At 49.9% G+C, this 20,803-nt stretch overlaps 2 protein-coding genes across 2 annotated transcripts; both read left to right on the top strand.

Annotated features, from left to right (window-relative positions):
* Positions 1–4,122: 4,122 nt before the first annotated feature.
* On the top strand, positions 4,123–8,095 carry LOC106826295 (keratin, type I cuticular Ha8-like). The gene is made up of 7 exons (XM_014833545.3): positions 4,123–4,614; positions 4,798–4,880; positions 5,689–5,845; positions 6,210–6,371; positions 6,460–6,585; positions 7,071–7,291; positions 7,702–8,095. The coding sequence occupies exons 1-7, from the start codon at positions 4,123–4,125 to the stop codon at positions 7,793–7,795; spliced, it is 1,335 nt and encodes a 444-aa protein (XP_014689031.3). The 3' UTR covers positions 7,796–8,095.
* Positions 8,096–15,508: 7,413 nt separating this feature from the next.
* Positions 15,509–20,803, top strand: LOC106826309 (keratin, type I cuticular Ha8-like). The gene is given in 8 exon segments (XM_014833560.3): positions 15,509–16,063; positions 17,126–17,208; positions 18,173–18,229; positions 18,231–18,318; positions 18,645–18,806; positions 18,895–19,020; positions 19,403–19,623; positions 20,354–20,803. Coding segments are annotated over 8 exon segments (1,320 nt in total). The 5' UTR covers positions 15,509–15,616; the 3' UTR covers positions 20,490–20,803.

Raw genomic sequence — 20,803 nt, 5'->3', positions numbered from 1 at the left:
GCTCAGAAACTGAGGTTTTGATATTTTCTATTTCCATTGCTGTGAAACAATAGAAAATATGAACATTGGTCTTTTTCCTGGGTTCCTGGCACAGAGCGCCTAAAACCCTTGTGATTTCCTAAGCGATAACACTAGGAGCATCTTTTGTTCTAATATATGGTCTTTGATCCCAGCTCCTGACTCAGAGTTCCTAAATTCTTTGGAATTTTCTTTGGAATTTTGGGTGATGAGAGGGTCTGTTGTTCTAATGAGGGCACTCTTGGTGGGCTCCTAGATGGGGGCTGCTCACCAGAAAGACCAAGCTGTGATTAGAAGCTCGGGACTTTCCACATCACCCCCATCCTCCAGGAAGGGAAGAGGGACTAGAGACTGAGTTAATGATCGATCGTGCCCACGTGATGAAGCCACCATAACAATCCTCAAAGTATGGGATTCACAGAGCTTCCAGGTTGGTGAACACATGGAGGTGCTGGGAGAGTGGCTCGCCTAGAGAGGGCATGGAAGCTCCGCCCCTTCCCATAAACCTTGCCCTGTGTGTCTCTTTATGTGGCTGTTCATCTGTACCCTTCATTATCTCCTTCCTAATACACTGGTAAACGTAAGCAAGTGTTTCCCTGAGTTCTGTGAGCCATTCTAGCAAATTATCAAACTCAAGCAGGGAATTGTGGGAACCCTGATTTATAGCCAGTTGGTCAGAAGTACAGGTGACAACCTGGGACTTGCCACTGGTGTGTGAAATGGGGGCAGTGTTGTGGGACTGAGCCCTTTTGTGGGATCTGACACTAACTCCAGGTAGATAAGGTCAGAATTGAGTTGAATTGTAGGACACCCGGGTGGTGTCACAGAGAATTGCTTTGTGTGTGGAAAACCCACACATCTGGTGTCAGAAGTATTGTGGGTGTAAGAGTAAAGAACAAAACAGGAGTGTTTTTTCTAGACAGTCGCAAAGGAAACTAGTTTCAACTTTGATCGGCTCTTGGGCCACCAACAGGGTAATGGGAAGAAAGATGGTGACATGTCTAAGGACCTTGGGGTGAGTGTGGCACCACCCCCATAGGCCCAGTGTGGAGCCTTGTCACAAATGTCACCCCACTCTAAGGCAAGGACTTGTCTTTTATAGATGTGCTCCTAGTGTCTAGAGTATGTCTTGGTAGGTGGAAAAATAACATTGATAAAGAAACAAACTTTGTGGATTGTGGGACTGGATCTAAGAAATCAGACGGTAAAATCCTATCTAATTTGAATTAAAAAGGTGATGAATTGCCTTTTCCATTCATCAAATCCTCAAGAGTTGCATACTCAGAATAATAAATTGATATGCTCAGCCTCTTAAGCGACTTCATGGTTTTCTTTACCTACGATTTTCTCTGGCACCATTTCCTAACGCCTAGGAGACATGGGAGTACGAGGCTCTACACGCAGTTGTTGTCTTCAATCTTTGTGTCCACTGCAGTGTGTGACGGATGTGTTCCCTTACAGGGCACAGACCGCTGGATGCCCCCAGATGTCTTTCTGCAGCATAGAAAAGGTAACTGTGGGTTATGTGCAATTTCCAAGTGCTAGCCTGAAACTCCACTTCTTTCTCTCCCGCTGGTTGAGATGCACCTGTATATAGCAATATCAGGTTTGAAAAGAGCATCCCAAGACCACAGCTCCCCATTTCCATCTGCAGTAGACTCCCTGCATCCGGAGACTGGGATTTCTGCAGTCAGAATCTGTGCACAGAACTTTGCACACACAGGGGAACGAAGGAGGGCTGACAGCTTCCACCACTCACACCTTGTCTTCACCACTTCTTGGCACTGAACCTAACTCATATTTGGTCACCAAGGACCACAAGGACTCTTTTTAAAGGGTTGGGAAGGAAGACAGTCGTCGGAGTGACGGTAGGGATCCTCACCCCACACTCACCTCCTTTGAGAAAAATGCAAATCAATGGAACAAAGGAACTTTACAAAGGGACACACAACATCAATGCCATTATGCAAAACGGCATACTCAGTAGAAGCCCAGGCCAGGACCATGATCAGGCTTTAGTAGAGAGGAGCATCCTCCAAACATGTAACGCTTCAGCAAGGATGTTATGAAGTAAGAAGTGTGTATTTTGAGATGGAAGAAATCATGGGTTTTAGCCAATGGAATGAATTCTGCCAGAGAATAAGGTCAAAAATGGATTCTATTTAGCAAATCAAATGGCTTTAAAAGTCTAGTTCCCTGGTTTATAGAGAAGCTTGTCGCTATGTGATGAGGCGGAGGAGGGTAACAAAGGAGTGTTTGAAGATGTGAACTATGCAGGTCACACCCAGAGGCCTCTGAAGGACAGATGGCCTGGCCAGGTAACGTCTTCTAATTATGGTGCCTGTAAAGGGTTTTTCACAGATTTCCCGGGATACCCAACTGGACAGAATTCTCGACTTCTGTATTTCTTCTTGATAGAACTCCAATAGCCTATGTTTCACATGTATGTGTCTGGTTTCTGTAGAGATATCTGTTCAGCTTTTGCTTGATGCTCAGAGAACTGGCAAATCTTCATTTTCTCAAAGATCTAGTGATTATCCCTTGGGGATCTCGCTCTACATCAGGCCTTTCTCAGTTCTATCTCCTGTCACAAATTTTGAGAAAAAACCTCTGGGACCTTAGGAGTCAGCTGTTTTGGTTCCCCAGTATGAAGAGCTAGTAGGGTCTGGGATGCAGTATTACATTTTGGAGACAGCTCTCCCCTGGGCATCGTCCTGCGTGGTCCTTGGAGAAACCCTGCCTTATTCCTTAGGTGCCACAACACCTGTATTTTCTGAGACACAAAGAAGAATACAGAATGTCAGATTTTTGTTCTATCTCTTAATTTCAACTTCTAGCCCAGTTTCTAGGCCTTATAATCCTTCTTAGTTCTGACAATGACAGAGTTGTCCTCCTGCCGGGGGGTGGGGTGAGGGATGTGCTGGTGGTCAAGGTGAAGAGGACAGGAATAGGCTCTGGAATGGAAAGAAAGTGATACTGAGAACAGGCTTTGCCTCTTTATAATAGGGCTGATCTTAGAAAAATGACTTCACATCTCTGGTCCTCAATGCCTTATTTATTTCTTTATTTGGTAAGAAATAAGATAAGAGTATCCATCTCACAGGAAGGTAGTAAGGATTAAATAAGATCATTGATCAATCTCCTAACACAGATGGTAGGTGCTTGATAACAGGCTTTAGAATCAAGGAAGTAAGGCAGGAGGAGGACCCACAGTGACTCTGATAACTCAATGCCCTTTGAGTTTCATGGCCAAGTTCTTATTTGGGATTCAAAAAGATTGTTGTTCATTTTTCTCGTTTCTGGCTTCTTGAGTTCACGTTTCCTGGTCCAGATCAGGCACGGTCTTTAAGGCCACCCTCATACTGCTGAGCTTCTCAGACCCCTGATATAGAACCCCTACGGCTATCCAAGTTGTGGCTGCTTCCTGACGGTCAGGAACTATATCATGCTTGACCAGTTGTACATCAGGTGTGTGGGTCAGAGCCTGGCACACAGGATGTGCCAGGAGATAGGCATTGAATGAAGGGACCTATCGAAGTCTTATTGCCCCTCAAAGTGAGTCTGAAAGACGAACAGATGAAGAAAAAAGAAACGTAGAACTTCTTCATAACCAAAACCCATAACATCTACCAACCAAGACCCAGTTTCTTCCCTGTATAGGGGACGCTCGTTTAGTCTTAACTCAGGTAAGCCCCGCTAGTCACAGGGGTTTGTCTCTCCTGCTGCTTCAAAGACCAACAGGAATAGTCATGCCCTCAGTGTGGGTACGTCAACAAGGAGGCCAAACCGTGTCAAGGTACAAACATCTGATGGCTAAAAGGACTTCTGTTTTTAAAAAAGTAATAAAAAGCTTCTGTCCTCCCACCAACAGCCAAGCTGATATCAAAGAGCCGAGACATTCCTTTCATGAGGTGAGGAGCTCCTAATGGCAAACTCAACATCTGCGTAACAGGATGACAGCACAGCAATAGGTAGAGAACCAGGGCGGTGAGGTGCAAGAATTGAAGCAACACCCACCTGGGCTGGATGTAAAAGGGCCAGGAGGGAAGGGGGTTGCCACACTCAGTGGCTTGGCCTTCCCAGCTGCAGCCTCAGCCCAACACCATGACTTCCTCCTGCATCAGCTCATCCCACTGTCTGGGCAGCACCAGGACTTTTAGAGCCAGAAATGTCTCCGTGTGCTCCAGTGACGTTGGGGACCAGCCTGGGGCTGAGGTCAAGGCTGCCTCCCTGTGCCTCTCAGCCACCCAGGCACATGCCAACCGAGTCTGTGTGGGGACGACCCCTCTGGGCCGACCCAGCCTCTGTCTGCCCCACAGCTGCAACGCTGCTTGCCCCTTGCCAGGGACCTGTGACATTCCTGGCAACATTGGCACCTGTGGGACCTACAGCGAAGGCACCATGAATAGCCATGAGAAGGTGACCATGCAGTTCCTGAACAACCGCCTGGCCAACTACCTGGAGAAGGTGCGCCAGCTGGAGCGGGACAACGCGGAGCTGGAGACCAAGATCCTAGAGTTGAGCAAATGCCATGAGTCCAGCGTGTGCCTGGACTACCAGAACTATTTCTGGACCATGGAGGAGCTCCAGCAGAAGGTGAGGCTTGGAGCAGCCTGGGGTATGCTGGGTCTGAGGAAGGCGGAAGGGCACGGCAGGCAAAAGACCACTGAAGGCTCAAGGGGCTTTGGGTTCTTGGATTCTCTTGAGCATGAATGTAGCCGTCACTCGTAGAGCTGGAGCCCGGAGTATGATGTTTTGTGTGTGAACTGTCTCCCTCAGATCCTGTGCAGCAAGGCTGAGAACGCCAGGCTGATTATCCAAATTGACAATGCCAAACTGGCTGCCGACCACTTTAGAATCAAGTAAGTCAGGTCGAAAGAGGGCTCAGAGCGACTCCTTCCTCCACCCTGTCCCAATGCCTAAAAGCTTGCTGAACGAGCGAACTACTGAGCTATCTCCTCCTTCCTAAATTCCCCAAATTAAAACATTTTTATTATAACCCAAACTAATAGAAGGCGGGTGAGAAAAGACACCATTAAATGAAATGTGTGGCAGAGCCCAGGGTAAAGTCTCCTTCATTTATTTCTCAAAAATGGTTGTAATGAGGCAGCCGGAGTTCATTAACCAGGAGCAAAATAAGGGGATTTCAACAATAAGTGAGCAAGGATGGCCACTGACTTTCCTGTGAAGGTCAGGGGAGCGGCTTACACATGGGTCAGGGTCCCGATTTATGTATGGAGCCCTCGGGTCCTAGGTGTTTCCGTTAAACAAAGGTGAGAGATGGAAAAATAGCCCAACACAAGGCATAGCCAATCAATGGCCAGGCACCTGGCGATTGCTTATCTTAGTCAACCCATAGCTCGTGCAATGGCACGAATCCCGCACTAGGTCCTAAGATACATGACCTCAGGCAAGTCAGTTCATCTTTCTGAACCAAAGTTGCCTCAGTGCACAATGGTAAAAACGAGAACTGCTGTGGATGCTCACTATCATAGGCCGTTTGAGAGGAGGGGCTGTGTCTAGCGCGCCTCTGAGCCCAGCTGTATCTAATTCATCTCCGAGCTCAGTGAACACATGAGGATCCAAGCTGGTGAAGGAGGTGGGAACCGGGGGCAGCCGAGAGGGGCTCTCCTTGGCATCTTGTTAGTGTTGCACCTCCTGTGATGGAAGGCACGAGAGTGAGCGCGCCCTGCGCCAGCTGGTGGAGTCGGACATGTGCGGGATGCACAAGCTGCTGGACGACCTGAGCCTGGCCAAGGCCGACCTGGAGGCCCAGCAGGAGTCCCTGAAGGAGGAGCTGCTCTGCCTGAGGAGCAATCACGAGCAGGTCTGGTGCTGTGGGCTGCAGACTCACGAGGGAGGGCCTTGGGCAGAAAAGGGAGCCCCTCCTACCCAGTGGCTGTAGGATTAGAACCCAGGCTCACTTGGCCTCAGGGTAAGGGTTGATCTGGGTCTGAGAGTCAGGCTGACTCTGTGGGATGTGGCAGAGTGGGAGTTTGTCCCCCAGAGTTTTGCCCTGTGAGTTTAGGAAGGTCTCCAGGTGGGCTCTTCCCATTGGATCCTGGGCAAGACCTGTCAGAGCGTGTGTGTGGGGTCGCCCCTCATGCTGCTTGTCAGGGGAGGGCTTCAGGTGCCACCTGCTCTGTCAAAGCCCTTTTCTCATTAGGGCATCCGTCCTTCTGTCCCTGCAGGAAGTGAGCAGTCTGAAGAGTCAGCTGGGGGACAAGCTCCGGATTGAGCTGGACACTGAGCCCCCCGTGGACCTGGGCAGGGTGCTGGGGGAGGTGCGGTGCCAGTACGAGGCCATGGTGGAGACCAACCGCCGCGACGTGGAGCAGTGGTTCCAAGCTCAGGTGAGGGCGATGCTGCCGAGCAGGGAGGGAGCCCGGCCGCCGCGCGGGCAGGGAGGTGATCCCGTGTCCCTGTGCCCCTGTGCTGCAGTCTGAAGGCATCAGCCTGCAGGCCACATCCTGCTCCGAGGAGCTTCGGTGCTGCCAGTCGGAGATCCTGGAGCTGAGACGCACCGTGAACGCCCTGGAGGTGGAGTGCCAAGCCCAGCACAACCTGGTAGGGTCCTCCTTCGCCCTCACCGCGCTGTGAACGCCGCAGGCCACGGCCTGGGAGCAACATTTTAGAAACTTCACTAGTCAGTTCTGTTAACAGTAATTTAGAGCTCAGGATCTGAGTCCCTCTCTCCCCGGGGGCGATGCCTTGCTGTCAAGGTTAGTTTGACCCAGAAAAATTGTTCCTGTTAAAAGTCAACTCCACTTCTTTTAGAATAAGATGTGGTGGTTCAGGCTCTCATTCCATAAGATTTTAGTGGGTGTCTACTTTATGTCAGGTATTAGGGATACAGAGATGAACATGACACAGTTCCTCAAGTCAGATATTTTTGGGAAAAGTGATGGTCATATTGACAGCGAGTTCTCCAGAGCTCTGGGAATGTCCTACGAATTCTTAGAATTTGCCCCACACCTGGTGAGTGTGGCCGTGATTTTCACTGCTGAATTTTAGGTCACCTGTGTCTCTTACCCCATCATTTCCCCTTATAGAAGGACGGTCTGCAGAACTCCCTGTGTGAGGCCGAGGCCCGCTACGGCACCGAGCTGGCCCAGATTCAGAGCCTGATCAGCAACGTGGAGGAGCAGCTGTCCGAGATCCGGGCGGACCTGGAGCGGCAGAACCAGGAGTACCAGGTGCTGCTGGACGTCAAGGCCCGGCTGGAGGGCGAGATCGCCATGTACCGGAACCTTCTGGAGAGCGAGGACTGCAAGTACGTGCGATCTAGGCAGTTCCTGGCCAAGCAACATACCAGACTGTCAGGCGACGCCTCAGAGATAAAGTGCAGTGCTTGTGGGAGGAGAGCTCACCGTAAAGAGCAAGCCTCTCCGTGCACGCTCGCTTAGTGACTCATTCAGGCCTCCTGGGTGTGCAGACTGCACTGTTGATAGATGTTACGTAAATAGTAACCGGGTCCCTGAACCAAGTCCCTCCAGAGGATTCCTGGATGAGCAAAGACACAGATGAGAGTGGATGTGGGACTGCTCATGTGGATTCCATTGGGCAGGGGGACTTGTCGGTGGCAGACCTGTTCTTTACCCGTTGGGTCTCGCCCTTTCCGCCCATAACTGAGACATCTTTCCGTTGGTTGTGTCTAACTCTTCCTTCTCTCTCTCCCTGCAGACTCCCCTGCAACCCCTGCTCTACACCTGCCTGCTGCGCCCTTCGTCCACGGTGCGGGCCGCCCTCCACCGGTGGAGCCAGTGCTGAGAGCTGATTCTGCAAGTCTGAGTCCTGTGCGGGAGGTTGACGCTGGTTGCACTGGGGCTAGGATTGCCCTCACCTTACTTGGTCTTCTTTCCAGGAAGCCATTTTCACTGAATCAAAGGGTAGCAGATCTTCCAAGCAGTGGCTTCCTATTTGTGCCTTAAGCTGATTTTTTTTTGCAATGTTACAATTATCTTCCACTTAAGCTGCTATTTTTTCCCCAGTGTCTCTTCTGGGATTTTGGTTCTATTCCAGTGCTTCAAAATCTCCTAAAATGTAATTGGGCTCCTGTATTAAATGGTCAATAAATCTCCTTCCTGTATCAAGTGCTATCCTTCCTGTGTGTGGCAGTGTCTGTGGGGTGCCTGGTCCTCAAGCCCTCAGGTGGTCATTGGCCCTGACGTGTTGCTGCCGGGATCTCTCTGGGGCACTGGGGTCTTAGCCTCTGGATGATGTGTCCTTGCCTTGCCCATCGATCCCTAGAGACTAGGAAAGGAAACCACGCTGGTTGCCAAGTTTGAATTCCTTCAGAACACCTCGGAACCAACATGCCCCTACCGTGCTTTTGGCGTCTTCAGTCTCCTGGTATTTTGTCCAACAGCAAAATCGCACAACTCAGAGTTCCAATCTAGTCAGAGGGAGGTTGTGTTGAGAACCGCCTTGGCCAAGTTACCAAGTTTTTTCTCTTATTCAGATTGGCCCCTTCATGGAGGCACAGTATTCCCACATGCTTTTAGAGATGGAGGCTCAGATTGGGCCCTGGGGACAGTTGTCTTGGCCCTGGCCCTCTTCCGGGATGGAATTTTCTCTAGAGAGACACTGCCACTGATGTGCATGCTTGTCTCCTCTGCTGCTGCCTTCCAAGTGCTGGTAGAGGGGACTGCAGTTGTCATGAGAGCTCTGGGTGCCTCCCTGCCTCTTGGACGTGGCTCTGACACAGGTCAAGGTGGTTCACAGCCAGACCTGGTGGAAGAGTGGAAGGGGAACAAGACCCGGGCTGTGTTCCTTCCATGCTGTGCTGGTCAATGCACAATGTGGCTTTTGGCAAGTGCTGAGTGTGTCTAGAAGAGTGAAGCTCTCAGATCTCAGCTTGCCCATGTACCCTGGTCCATAGACCAATGCAAAGCCGGTCCTTCTTCGTGGAGCATAGTATGGTGGAAAGAGCATGTGCACCGGACTCAGGCAGACCTGGGCTCAAATCCCACCTCTGTGACACGAGCTGAGTGAAGACGCTCTCTTAAGACCTATTCCTCAGCTGTAAAATTAGAATACCTGTATTTCCCTCTCACTGTTGTTGAGGGACAATCTACAAAATATTCCTGGCACATAGAAGATGCTCAATGGATATCGGTTTATGGGGCTCCCTGGGAACCAGCAGGGACAGTCTTCTCCTGCAGGGAAAGAGGAGCTAAAGAGGAGGGAGCAGAACCATCAGCAGCGTCAGGGGCCAAATATTCCCAGGTTGGTGGCCTGGAAGTTTGGCCAGACTCCTGTCCGCTTATAAGCAATAATGAAAACCACCCACTGTTGTTACCGGAGCTGTTTCTCACTCCAAGTGGCCTAACAAAAATCCAAAAAGCATTCTCTGGGCTGTCATAGGACAAGAGTGCCCAGTGGACTCTTGTGGGCTTCCTTCTAAAAAGTAACCCCTAAAAGTCATATGTTTTAAGGAGTGGCCATGACCCCTTCATGTGACGGGGCCATGAAAATCTGACCTGTCCTCTGCTTACCTGGCCAGATCACTCCCTGAATGAACCCTAATTATGGGACCCCCATGGCTACCAGTTGTGGCAGGAAACACTATTCAGACACAAGGGGACTGCAGGCTAGGGAGGCTGGCAGGTGGCTAACCAGCCCGGCCCAGGCACCTGGATGTTGTGGTTTTACTCACGTCCATTGTTACTATCTGAGGGCTCAGGATTCCCTCTGGCACCAAATCCAAGGACTTCTCTTCTTACAGGGTGATTCTCCCGTCTGCAGGTTATGTTCCTCTCTGCCCTCCCTGCGTCACGTTACCCTCACGGCTTGGACTGCTGTGGGCCCTAGATGCTGTATCTGGTTTTGCTTTGCCCATAATAAGTTCAGCCGGATTGACTGATCATTTTCCTGCCCCTGAGGCTTTTGCTCCCTTGGCTTGGGACCAGATCCAGTTTTGAGCCCCCTGGAAAGCTCTAAGCCCACTAGCCCTGTTTCCCAGCCCTGCACTCCCTACGTGCTGATTTATAGTGTTTCTTTCCAGGCTTCACATAGTAACATGGGTCTCTCTAGGCCCCTCCTCTTATCGCCTGTTTTTCAACTCCAAATTCTATTTTCCCCCAATCCCAGCAAAGTGTTAAGGAGTAGGATGGCTAGTGCAGGCCCCTGGGGGCAGATGCTGGCAGTCACTGAGAGTGTTCTGGGAAAGGACCCACATTTCTGTCCCCACCACTGTCTATACCGAGAAGCCAAGAAAATCAAGATGGAATTCCTGACTTTCCAGAGCATGAGCACTTTTAATTTAGACACTGTTTTTTTTGCGGTCCACGAGGTGTGATACCTAAGGTCGTGTGTCACCTTCCCCTCAGCATCTTCGCTGCGTCTTCCTGACTAAGAACAAAATCAAATCCCTCCCTTCTGATGGCCGCTGGTAGTAACCTCCATGAGCTCATCTTACTCAACCATTTTCCTTTGTCTGTTTTTCATCTAATTCTGTTCTCAACCTTTTTCTCAACCATGCCTTGCCGTTTAATAAACACAGAAAAACCCCTCACCTCCTCGCTTAATGTTGTTTTAACTTTCACAAACTCGTCTCATGACTAAAAGCCAGCTCGTGTAGAATACAGGTTGTGTTTGTTTTCATAGGACACTCGCTCCAACGAAAATATCTTCCCTATCACCTGTTTTGGAGGTTGCCAATGCCACCTCCCCTGTGGCAAGGGGGAGGGGACTCTCCCACTCCTGTCAGGTATGAGTCCCTGGGCTAACTCAACCGCCCTGCCTGCCAGGTGGAAGAAATCTCAGCAGCTCGGGAGAATTTCTCAGTGGGTCTAAAGAGCTGCTCTCTCCTGGCTCCAGGCCTTGACCTCTGACCCCCAGGGGGGCAGTCCCACTTAGCTACACTCACACTCTGCAAACTTGAACTCAGCTTCTCCCCCTGAGCCAGCTTTTTGCCTTGACTTCCCTTCCCACCACGTTATTGTCCTAGGAACCTAGGGGTGACCTCAAGGACACTTTTGCTGTCCCTCCCTCCTTTGACCCCAAATACAACAAGCTGCTCAGCCTTGCAGAGTTTCGGTAGAGTCGTTTTGTAACATCTCTGCCCTCCGAACCTTCCCTCCTGGCAGCACTGCTGGGGGCTGGATTTGGTTTCCATCACCTGCTGTCAGGGTTCGTGTAAGAGCCCCCTCCTGCCCTGTCTCTCCTGTGCCGAGTTCACCCTGCAGACACCGCCAGCCCTTCCCTCTGTCGTTGAACATGTCTGGGCTATACATTATATACTACGCACTGCATTCGTACTAGAGAGCCTGCAAAGTGGAGATATGGCATTCCCACCCCTGGGTGCATCCTGCACACTAAACTCATTTTCCTAAACTGCTACTTTGATCATCTCTCTTGTCTGCTCGAAAGCCTCCAGAGGACTCTGATCTGCCTTCTGCTGTATTTCACCAGCTCTTTAGACAAATGTGGGGCCCAGAGCAAGACCTCGGCGCCCACTTGTTGAATGAATCTAATGGATGGACTGGATGTCTGTGGCTGCTGCCTGGGGGCCTGGGCTTGGCGCGTGGGTGGCCTGGTAGAGCAAAAAGAACTTGGGCTTAAGGGTCTGGCAGCCCTGAGCTGATGTTTCAAAGACTGTGCTTTCTAGCTCTGTGAGCTCAGACAAGTTATTTAACTGCTCTGAGCTTTGTTTTTCTTATTCTTCAACATGATACTTGAAACTCCTTTGCAGTGTAAGGATTAAAAGGTGATTATATATAAAACATGTGGCACAATACCCGGAGGCACATAGTAGGTAGTCAAATATGGTGGGGTATAAGGACTTTGAATATATAGATGTGAGTGAGTGAGTGAGTGTGTGTGTGTGTATTGAGAGAGAGAGGCAGAATTAAATGAAATCCTGCATGTTGAGCGCCATGTGAGATTCCGAGCATATGGTAGATGTTAGTGCATCTCACTCTCTTGACCTTTCTCCGTCCTCTGCAAATGTTGTCTTCATGTGGACTGGCTTCTTACCACAGGCTTGACAAACACAGCACAGGTTTCCCCTCCTGTCCCTCCCTTCTCCTTCTGTCTCAGATGTTCTCATGAAACAAACCTCCGCGAAGAAGAGCAAACCAGGAAAACAAACAAAACCTGCTTTTTATGTTGAAGAAAATGAAAACAACAGATTTGAAATGTGGTCATTCAAACACCGGCTCTTCCTGAACTAAATACTGTTTTGTTACATCGCGCTTCACCTACATGGCGTGACAGTCAAAGCTTGTCTATTTCTGTAGAGCGACGGCTCTGTTCTCACAGTGTGGTCCTCAGACCAGCAGCCTCAGTGTCACCTGGGAACTTACTAGAAATGTAGACTCTCGGGCTGACTGCAGGCCTACTGAATCAGAAACTCTGGCCCTGGGCCTGGCAATCTGCATTTTTGCCAGCCATCCAGTTGATTCTGAAACAGGCTAAAGTTTGAGAATCACCAGTGTAGATGTAATGAAAATATAAGGAGCATTAATCTAGCATAAATTGCATAAATCAAGCATAAATTAGCATAATTTCAGTTTAACATGCTTTAATTCTTTGACTCTTTGACTCTTCAGGTCTACATTTCTGAGTCATTGAAATTTGTTTCTTTTGGGGCCCGCCTCTCAGGGCCGGCCGGCCTCTGTTGGCTGCATCTTGTATTCCTGAGGTTGCTGCCCTGCTCCTCCTGAGCCCACCAGGCACATTTCTGCTTCCTACTGTTTGTGCTCATCTCTGTCTAGAAAACCCTCTCTCTGTCTCTCTGCCTGTCCAAGTCTTACGTATCTTCCAAGCTCCAGATCAAGTCTCTTTGATGCCCTTCCACATCTCTGACTCTCCATGACCTCTTCTTCCTCTGGGTTACATGACCTATTTCTCCTGCTCTGAGCTTTTTGAGAGGTGAGAATTTCTCTGACTCATCTCTGCATGCCCCCCTGCCCCTTGGTGCCTTGAGAGGGCTCTTCTGTGACAGGAGCTCATGAATATTGGGTCATTTGGAGTAGTCACTGGGACAAGGTCACTGATGGTGGTGAACCATACCTTGGTGAAAACTGCCCACATCTGTACATAGAGTCGTTGTACCAACAGAGTTGACACAAGAGCAAGAAGCTTTGCCGGGCTATCTCGTGGCAGCCTCTTGATCCGAACTTATCAGAAATTCCATTCTAGGGCACCCTCCTAAGAGCGATACAAGCTACGAGGAGTGTAGTCAGAGGATTACACTGAGGATGGCGAGAGGGTTTAGAACCATGCTAAATAAAGAACTGAGAAGAGAAACTGCGCATCAGTCACAAGGAGCTGATGGTCTGCCAGGTGGCAGAAGGATTGGATTTATCCTCTGTGGGACCCCATGGGTAGAACTAGAAAGTAAAGGACAATCTCTCTGACTTAAACTTGCTAACATACCCTCAGTGTCCAGCCTTGGTGCCCATCTGGCACAGAGTAGGTGTTCAATAAATATTTGCAGAATAAATGAAAGAGCAAAAGAAATCAATAGGCAGGAATAACGTGGAGGTGGACTTGTCTTTGCCTAAAGAACTTTCTAACAATCCCCTATGTGGCAGGCCCCTTAAGGCAGAGCTAGCTGTTCTTTATCTCTTGATTCCAGTGTCTTGTACAAAGCCTGGGAAACTGAGCCACAGACTCCAAGTTGGCAATGATGGAATGGGCCATTCTGGAAAGTGGTGGACTAGATAACGAGTTGGACGGAGGTCATCAGAAGGGGTTTAATGCCAGAGGGTCCTAGACTATAGGACTTCGAGATCCCTTTGGCTTGGAGAGTCCATGTTTTAGAGCCAGCCAAAAAATGCACTGCTGTCTCTAGGCCCTCCTGGTGAATTCATTCATCTTAGGAATGGGGTCAAGGTAGCGTCTTCCTTAGCACAGCCTGGAAGCTGGTTGGCTGCTCTTTTCCAGGGTTTTTGGAATGACTAGCCACTGGCTTGTTTGTTTTAGGAACTGAGGAGGCCATAAAGCTTCTGATCCTCTGAGTGTGTGTGAAGATTAAGGAAATTTAAATTTTGTTCTAGAGTCCCCTAAGTAATGGACAATCAAAGTAGGTGCATTTCAAAGAAACGCAAGAAGTTTCAAAAGATGAAAAATCAAAGTTCTTAAGGGTGCATCTTCTTAAACAAGCCAAGAAGGACTCAGTCAGTGAGAGGACTGATGTGTAAGAAGGGAAGATGCTGGAAAGGAGGGGGAGGCCCTGAGAACAGACACCATAAAGTATTAATCACTGCCCGCCTTAATTAGCCTATAGACTCCAACAGTAGGGAACACAATTTTATTTCTTGGGAATGACAAATAACCCAGTTTCATTCACAAGTTTTTTCCCAACTTCCAAAACTGCTTATCTGTTTCACATTTGCACAGAAAAAGTCTTAATTACCAAAACCACGTTGATATGTTTATTTTCATTTTAATTCAGTCCAAAATACTTTAATTTCTGATTTGATTTCTTCTTTGACCCATGAGTTGTTGAAAAGTGCGTTATTCAGTTTTCAAACACCGACATCAATTTGGAATTTAGGTTTCTCTTTCATTGTTCTAGCCTTGTGTTTCCCCCTAATATTTATACAGGAAAATTCCATCCTCTTTCTGTTACTTTCCTTCAAACAGAACCTGGATATTTATTTTCCTTCATATTGAGGAGAGTCAGCTTCCCGGGGCAGATCTCTATCTTTGACTTGCCTCTAACTGAAGATTATATATGGGATGGTCCTAGCATTCAAGGCTTCCCACAACCTGGACTAAACGTAACTTTCCAGTGCTGGCCTATGTGTCTTCATTATAAGTGTCAACGCAGCTAGATAATTTTCCATTTCCCAAAAACATTTGATTCTGTTCGTTTTGTTCTCTATGAGAGATCCTCTCTTCCCCAACCCCTCCTGGAAACCACCATTCAACACATTTTAAATGTTGCCTATTCCGTGAAGATTTTTTCTGGTCTCTCAATGTGCTTTCTTTTACTGAAAATCTTCACAGCTCTTTTATTTTTAAAATTTTTAAATACTGTCTCTTATTGCCTTTGTAACATCAAGGTCATTCACTTTCTTATCCCTCTTGTTGGAATCTAAGTCCTTCCCTCCAGGCAGGCAGCGGCCCACCCTGGGCCCTCCGTGCATGTCTGCTGAAACAAACGAATTGTGGTCTCTCCCTTTCCTGGATGCCTGATTGATTAATATTTTAGACTTTGCCAGGATGGGAACATTCCAAGGTAGGAAAGGATACTGGAGCAAGAGAGACTTTAAGGAAGTTTTAGGAGTCTCTGTTCTTGATTATTTCACAGACATACGCTGACAGAGGGGAAAGAATTCATAGCCGCAGAATGTGGGCTTCTCAAAGAAGACCTTGTTTTCTCTTTTTCCAGGACCCTGCAGTGATGGAAGCATCCCATGCGGGTCAAGGCCTCTTTCATGAGCTCATTAACTCTTTATAGGAGACGAAATCACTGACTAATAGAGTGATTGTACAAGAATCAACGTAAATATTAATGAGGAAAATGCCAGTTTTCTTGCACCACCACCCACTACAGGCCTATATAAGGTCTAGAGGAGAGGCAAGGTTTCAGCTTCAGGCAAATCCGGCCGTGGGCAAGGCAGGGGTCTGGCCTCTTAGCACCATGTCTTCCAACTGCTGCAGGTCTCTCCTCAGTGGGCACGTGTCAGAGGCCAAGGCTGCCTCCCTGTGCCTCTCGGCCACCCTGGCACATGCCAACCGAGTCTGCGTGGGGACGACCCCTCTGGGCCGACCCAGCCTCTGTCTGCCCCACAGCTGCAACGCTGCTTGCCCCTTGCCAGGGACCTGCAACATTCCTGGCGACATTCCTGGCAACATTGGCATCTGTGGGACCTACGGCGAAGGCACCCTGAACAGCCATGAGAAGGTGACCATGCAGTTCCTGAACAACTGCCTGGCCAACTACCTGGAGAAGGTGCGCCAGCTGGAGCGGGACAACGCGGAGCTGGAGACCAAGATCCTAGAGTCGAGCAAATGCGATGAGTCCAGCGTGTGCCCGGACTACCAGAACTACTTCCGGACCATGGAGGAGCCCCAGCAGAAAGGTGAGGTTTTTGGTGCTCCCGATCAGGGGTTGGCAAACTACAGCCTGAGGGCCAAACCCGACCTACTGCCTGATTTTATAAACAAAGTTTTATTGGCACATGGCTGTGCTCATTCATTGATGTATTGTCTATGGCTGCTTTTGTGCTACAATGGCAGAATGGAGTAATTGTGACCGAGACTCATGGCGTGCAAAGCCTAAAATATTTACTGTCTCGTCCTTTAGGAAAAATGATTACTGACACTTGCACTGAATTTTCAGGGACTGGATTGGCAGTAGAAACAGCCAGGGCTGCAATGTCTTTTGGATTGCGGGAAGAGAATCTCTTCAGTGGAGGTGAATGGGGCTGTGCAAAGGATGAGGTGCAGGACTCGACTCTCCAGGATTCTGAGTTTGCGTCTGTTTAGTTTCAGTACTTACAATTCTTAAATTGTAGTTGCAAAAACATGCAACCGCACTTCTGGTGCAGTACAGGGAGCAAGTGCTAATGTCCTTTATGAGCCAGTGTAGATCCAATCAGTAGCATTGGTCTCTCATGCGTATCTGCTGTCCCCTTTGATTACCAAAGCAATGCTTCTTAAGAGCCTACATCTTAGTTCTAGAGACGGGAAGACAAAGAATGTCAGAATAGGGGCCACAGAAATCTGACTAGATTCAGAGAACTCCTTTGGGGAGGCTGACCAGCTAGCGTAAGGGACTTCTTATTAAGAATGGGTCCCACCTTATCTGAATAACCAGCCCACTGTTCTGTGGCCTAGATTCCAGATATTCTTGTTTATATCAGGCTAAGCATCATGGCTGGCAAAATAAAATTAAGTCTCTGTTGTATGTTCAATTTGCTACCACTTTCATCTCCCGGGTCCTTTGCTTCTACGCCTTCAGCCTTTGCGGGGAAATCCTCTTGCACATTGTCCCTCCTGCACCACACCAGCATCTCTTATATGTTTGGGAGTTTGTGTTGTCCACGGGGATGCTGTCGTTTGAATCCCAGGCAATGGAACTTCCTTTGACTCGAGGCCATAGATGGCTCTGGGAACAGTGAATCACTGAGCCTCTCTCTCTCTTCAGATCCTGTGCATCAAAACTGAGAACAACAAGCTGGTCGTGCAAATAGACAACACCAAGCTGGCTGCAGATGACTTCAGGACCAAGTGAGTTGGGGTAGGACAGGCAGCGGGAGCAGCCACATACCTGCCCTGACTTCTGTCTTGTGATGCAGTTGGCATCAGAGATCTCATTGATCAAGATCCCAAACCAACAGTGACAGCAGGGGAAGCCAGAGGGCATTATGCCCAAGATCTTAAAAAAACAACCCCTCTGCCATTTTTAGCTTTTATAGTTTACAACATGATTTAGAATGCACCGTCCACTTGATTCTGTTGTAAGAAGAACCTGGTGAGGCAGGCAGGGCAGCGATGGCATCTCTCACTCAGAGCATTGAGGTGACTTGCCAGAAGTCACATGGCTATTGAGTGGCCACAATGGAACCTGGGCCACATTTCCTACCCCAAGGTCATTTCCTACAAAACTCTGCTGCCTCAGTGAGGACACGTTTCCACACTGCGGCTCGACCAATCTCTGAGCACTAATAATTCATGACGGAAATCATGCTCCCTTGCCCGCGATGGAGGCAGGTGAAGGTCACAGGGTTTACACTGGCTGAGAAGGCGCAACCTGGGAGCAGGAAGGGGCATTAAATTTTATCGTTTTTCTTCAGGGCACCGTGGAAGCCTCACTCCTCTAAGCAAAAGAAAGCCCTTCCTTCCTCCCATTCTGGCAGTTTGACTTCTAATTCGAGAGAGAATCCAGCGTCCGGCTCAGTAGCGGGTGGCAAGAGGAGGGTCTGGAGTGATCACACTTTGGCCTGGTCACTCTACTGTCTTCCTTTAGGCCATCAGCCCATGAGGGCACTGGCCCTCTGCCTCGTTTGTCTGAGGTGCTTAGTGTTGAGTGAGTGGGAACACCCTGTTGCTTTGTGAGCTGTGAGCGCACTACGCAGGAAATGGCAACTCACAATTAGACTGTGGAGGGAAGGCCAGCGGAGTTACGCTGTAAACTGTGTCCTGGGGCCCCCTCTGCTCTCTAACGCCAACTCCTGTACCTGCCCTGGTAAAGGTTCCAGACAGAGCACTCGCTCCGCCAGCTGGTGGAGGCCGACGTCTGCAGCCTGCGCAGACCTCACACTCGCCAAGTGTGACCTGGAAGCCCAGCTCGAGTTCCTGAAGGAGGAGCTGCTCTGCCTCAAGAAGAACCATGAGCACGTATGTGGCCCTTTGTGTGAGACCTGAAGACTTTCTAGGGGTGAATTCAGGCTCATTTGGGGTAAGAAATTAGGCTCTTCCTTCTGCATGGGATGAGCTGCCCTTCTTCATGGTTGAGCCTCACAAGCCGTAAAGGTGAGCTCTGGCTTTCAGCGGGAGCTTGCTTTTCTTCCATAGCCTCTGGAAGCTGCTGGGCTGGGGCAGGCAGTGCCTCGTCCTCGGGAGCTCAGGGAAATTGCTGTGGAGGATGGGAAGTGGGAGATGAGGCTCTGGATGGAGGGCAGCAGGGGCCCCATGAATGGGACGCCCTCCTCCTATGCCCACAGGAAGTCCACACTCTGAAGTGCCAGCTGGGGGATAAGCTCCGGATTGAGCTGGACACTGAGCCCCCCGTGGACCTGGGCAGGGTGCTGGGGGAGATGCGGTGCCAGTACGAGGCCATGGTGGAGACTAACCGCCACGACGTGGAGCAGTGGTTCCAAGCTCAGGTGAAGGCGATGCTGCCGAGTAGGGAGGGAGCCGGGCCGCCGCACGGGCAGGGAGGTGATCCTGTGTCCCTGTGCCCCTGTGCTGCAGTCTGAAGGCATCAGCCTGCAGGCCACACCCTGCTCCGAGGAGCTTCGGTGCTGCCAGTCAGAGATCCTGGAGCTGAGATGCACCGTGAATGCCCTGGAGGTGGAGCTTCAGGCTCAGCACACACTGGTGAGTTCCTTTGTGCGCGTGGAAGCCTCAGGTTGGCTCCCACTCCCATGAGCGTCCCCGGGTTCAGGACGCGCCTCTCTTAAATACAGACAAGGGACACAGCTTAATCCTTGACTTCCCTGCTTTTGCAAGAACTTTCTCATAGATGTGGATGCTGAGGGGATGAACATTATCCCTGATGAGGGAGGTTCTGCAAACTTATCCCAAGGTTTACGATGAAGAGCCGTAGCACGTTGTTACTTCTTCCTGCTGGGCACCGCTAATGGGAGCTGGACTGTTCTCTGGCCCTGGCAATGTCTTGGGGTGTCATGGTCTTACTGAAGAGGCTGAGGGCAGGGATCCATGATTTTTAACCTGCTTCCCCCTTTCTCTGGTATCACAGAAAGACTGTCTGCAGAACTTCCTGCATGAGCCCGAGGCCCGCTACAGCACCGAGCTGGCCCAGATGCAGGGCCTGATCAGCAACGTGGAGGAGCAGCTGTCCGAGATCCGGGTGGACCTGGAGCGGCAGAACCAGGAGTACCAGGTGCTGCTGGACGTCAAGTCCCGGCTGGAGGGCGAGATCGCCACCTATAAGAACCTTCTGGAGAGTGAGGACTGCAAGTACATACCCTGATGTTGTTTGTGTCAACATCATGTGTAAAAGCAGAAACCTCTTATTGGGAATGACCTATAAGGAGGGGGTGGCCTGGCAGACTCCATCTTTGGGGACAAACTTGCTACCTAGTAAGCCTGGTGGGCTGCCTGGACATAGAGGAGGTGTGCAGGGGCTTTTCAACTCATGCCGTCCATCTGGCCGATGACTTCACGCTCCTGGATACTAGTCTCTCCCACAGGGGCTAAAATACTTGCAAGCCCAGTGCACTTAGGTTTTGCTAAATTCTCTCTGGAAGAAATATTCTAGTACCAGGAATTCTTCCTACTCAGCATTTAAAAATATTGCTAGGGGCATTTCCCCCGTTCTCTCATTTTAGTTCCTCAGTAGTGCTGTGAAAAAAGTAAGATGGATAGTACACCCCTTTAAGCAATAAGGAACAAGATTAGGGGCTGTGTTTAAAATAAGAGAGTGGCTCATGCTCTCGCTCCGCCAGCCTTTCTCTCTGCCCCATTCCTTTCCACGTGGCAGATAACACTGGTTTTGCACACGGGCACCCTGAGCTCTGGTCCCAGCTCCACAGTGGACTCTGGGCAAGTCACTGTACCTTTCTAGGCCTAGAGGAACCTCTAAGGTCTAAAATCCCCTTTTGCTCTTCCAATTCTAAAGTGTCTACATACTTTTGTCTTTCATGCACTTCTCATGTGAATGTTTCAGACACCTTTGTTCTCTCCGCAGGCTCCCCTGCAACCCGTGCGTGACCCCGGTCTCCAGCACGCCCTGCCCAGCCCCTGCAGCCTCTCCCTGCTGCTCTCCCTGCCTTTCCAGGCCTCCTCGGGCCACCTGTGGGCCCTGCTCATTGCCTCGACGCTGACCTCCTCCTCAGTGTGAGGTGCTGGGACACGGGAACTGTTGCAGCCCCTTTGGCTCCAGGCTCCGGGCTCCAGGCCAGCCCCCGAGGCCTTTCTGCCTCAGCCAGCCGGCAGTGCTTCTCTGTCGATGGGCTTTCCAGTCCAGCGGCTCACTCCTGGCCCCTGGATTTGTGCTTCCTCTCTTCGCAGTGTCTGGAGTGTTCCATTTTTCTCTCTTCTATTGCCTCCTGGTCTCTCTGAGATGCAGCTGGTAACCTTGTTTTCATTTCGCTAATAAACGTTACTTCTGCAGCATAAGGAGCACGGTGCCTGGTGG

Source organism: Equus asinus, chromosome 13 (assembly GCF_041296235.1).
Source record: "Equus asinus isolate D_3611 breed Donkey chromosome 13, EquAss-T2T_v2, whole genome shotgun sequence".
NCBI classification, from domain to species: Eukaryota; Metazoa; Chordata; class Mammalia; order Perissodactyla; family Equidae; genus Equus; species Equus asinus.
This window is presented reverse-complemented; position numbering and strand designations above follow the sequence as displayed.

What these genes read in the sequence shown, in the direction of transcription:
- LOC106826295 (XM_014833545.3), top strand. Translation starts at nt 4,123, where the DNA reads ATGACTTCCTCCTGCATCAGCTCATCCCACTGTCTGGGCAGCACCAGG. An exon ending in GCCAAGCCCAGCACAACCTG is followed by an intron (nt 6,586 to 7,070) that starts GTAGGGTCCTCC and finishes TTCCCCTTATAG; the next exon opens with AAGGACGGTCTGCAGAACTC. An exon ending in CTGGAGAGCGAGGACTGCAA is followed by an intron (nt 7,292 to 7,701) that starts GTACGTGCGATC and finishes CTCTCCCTGCAG; the next exon opens with ACTCCCCTGCAACCCCTGCT.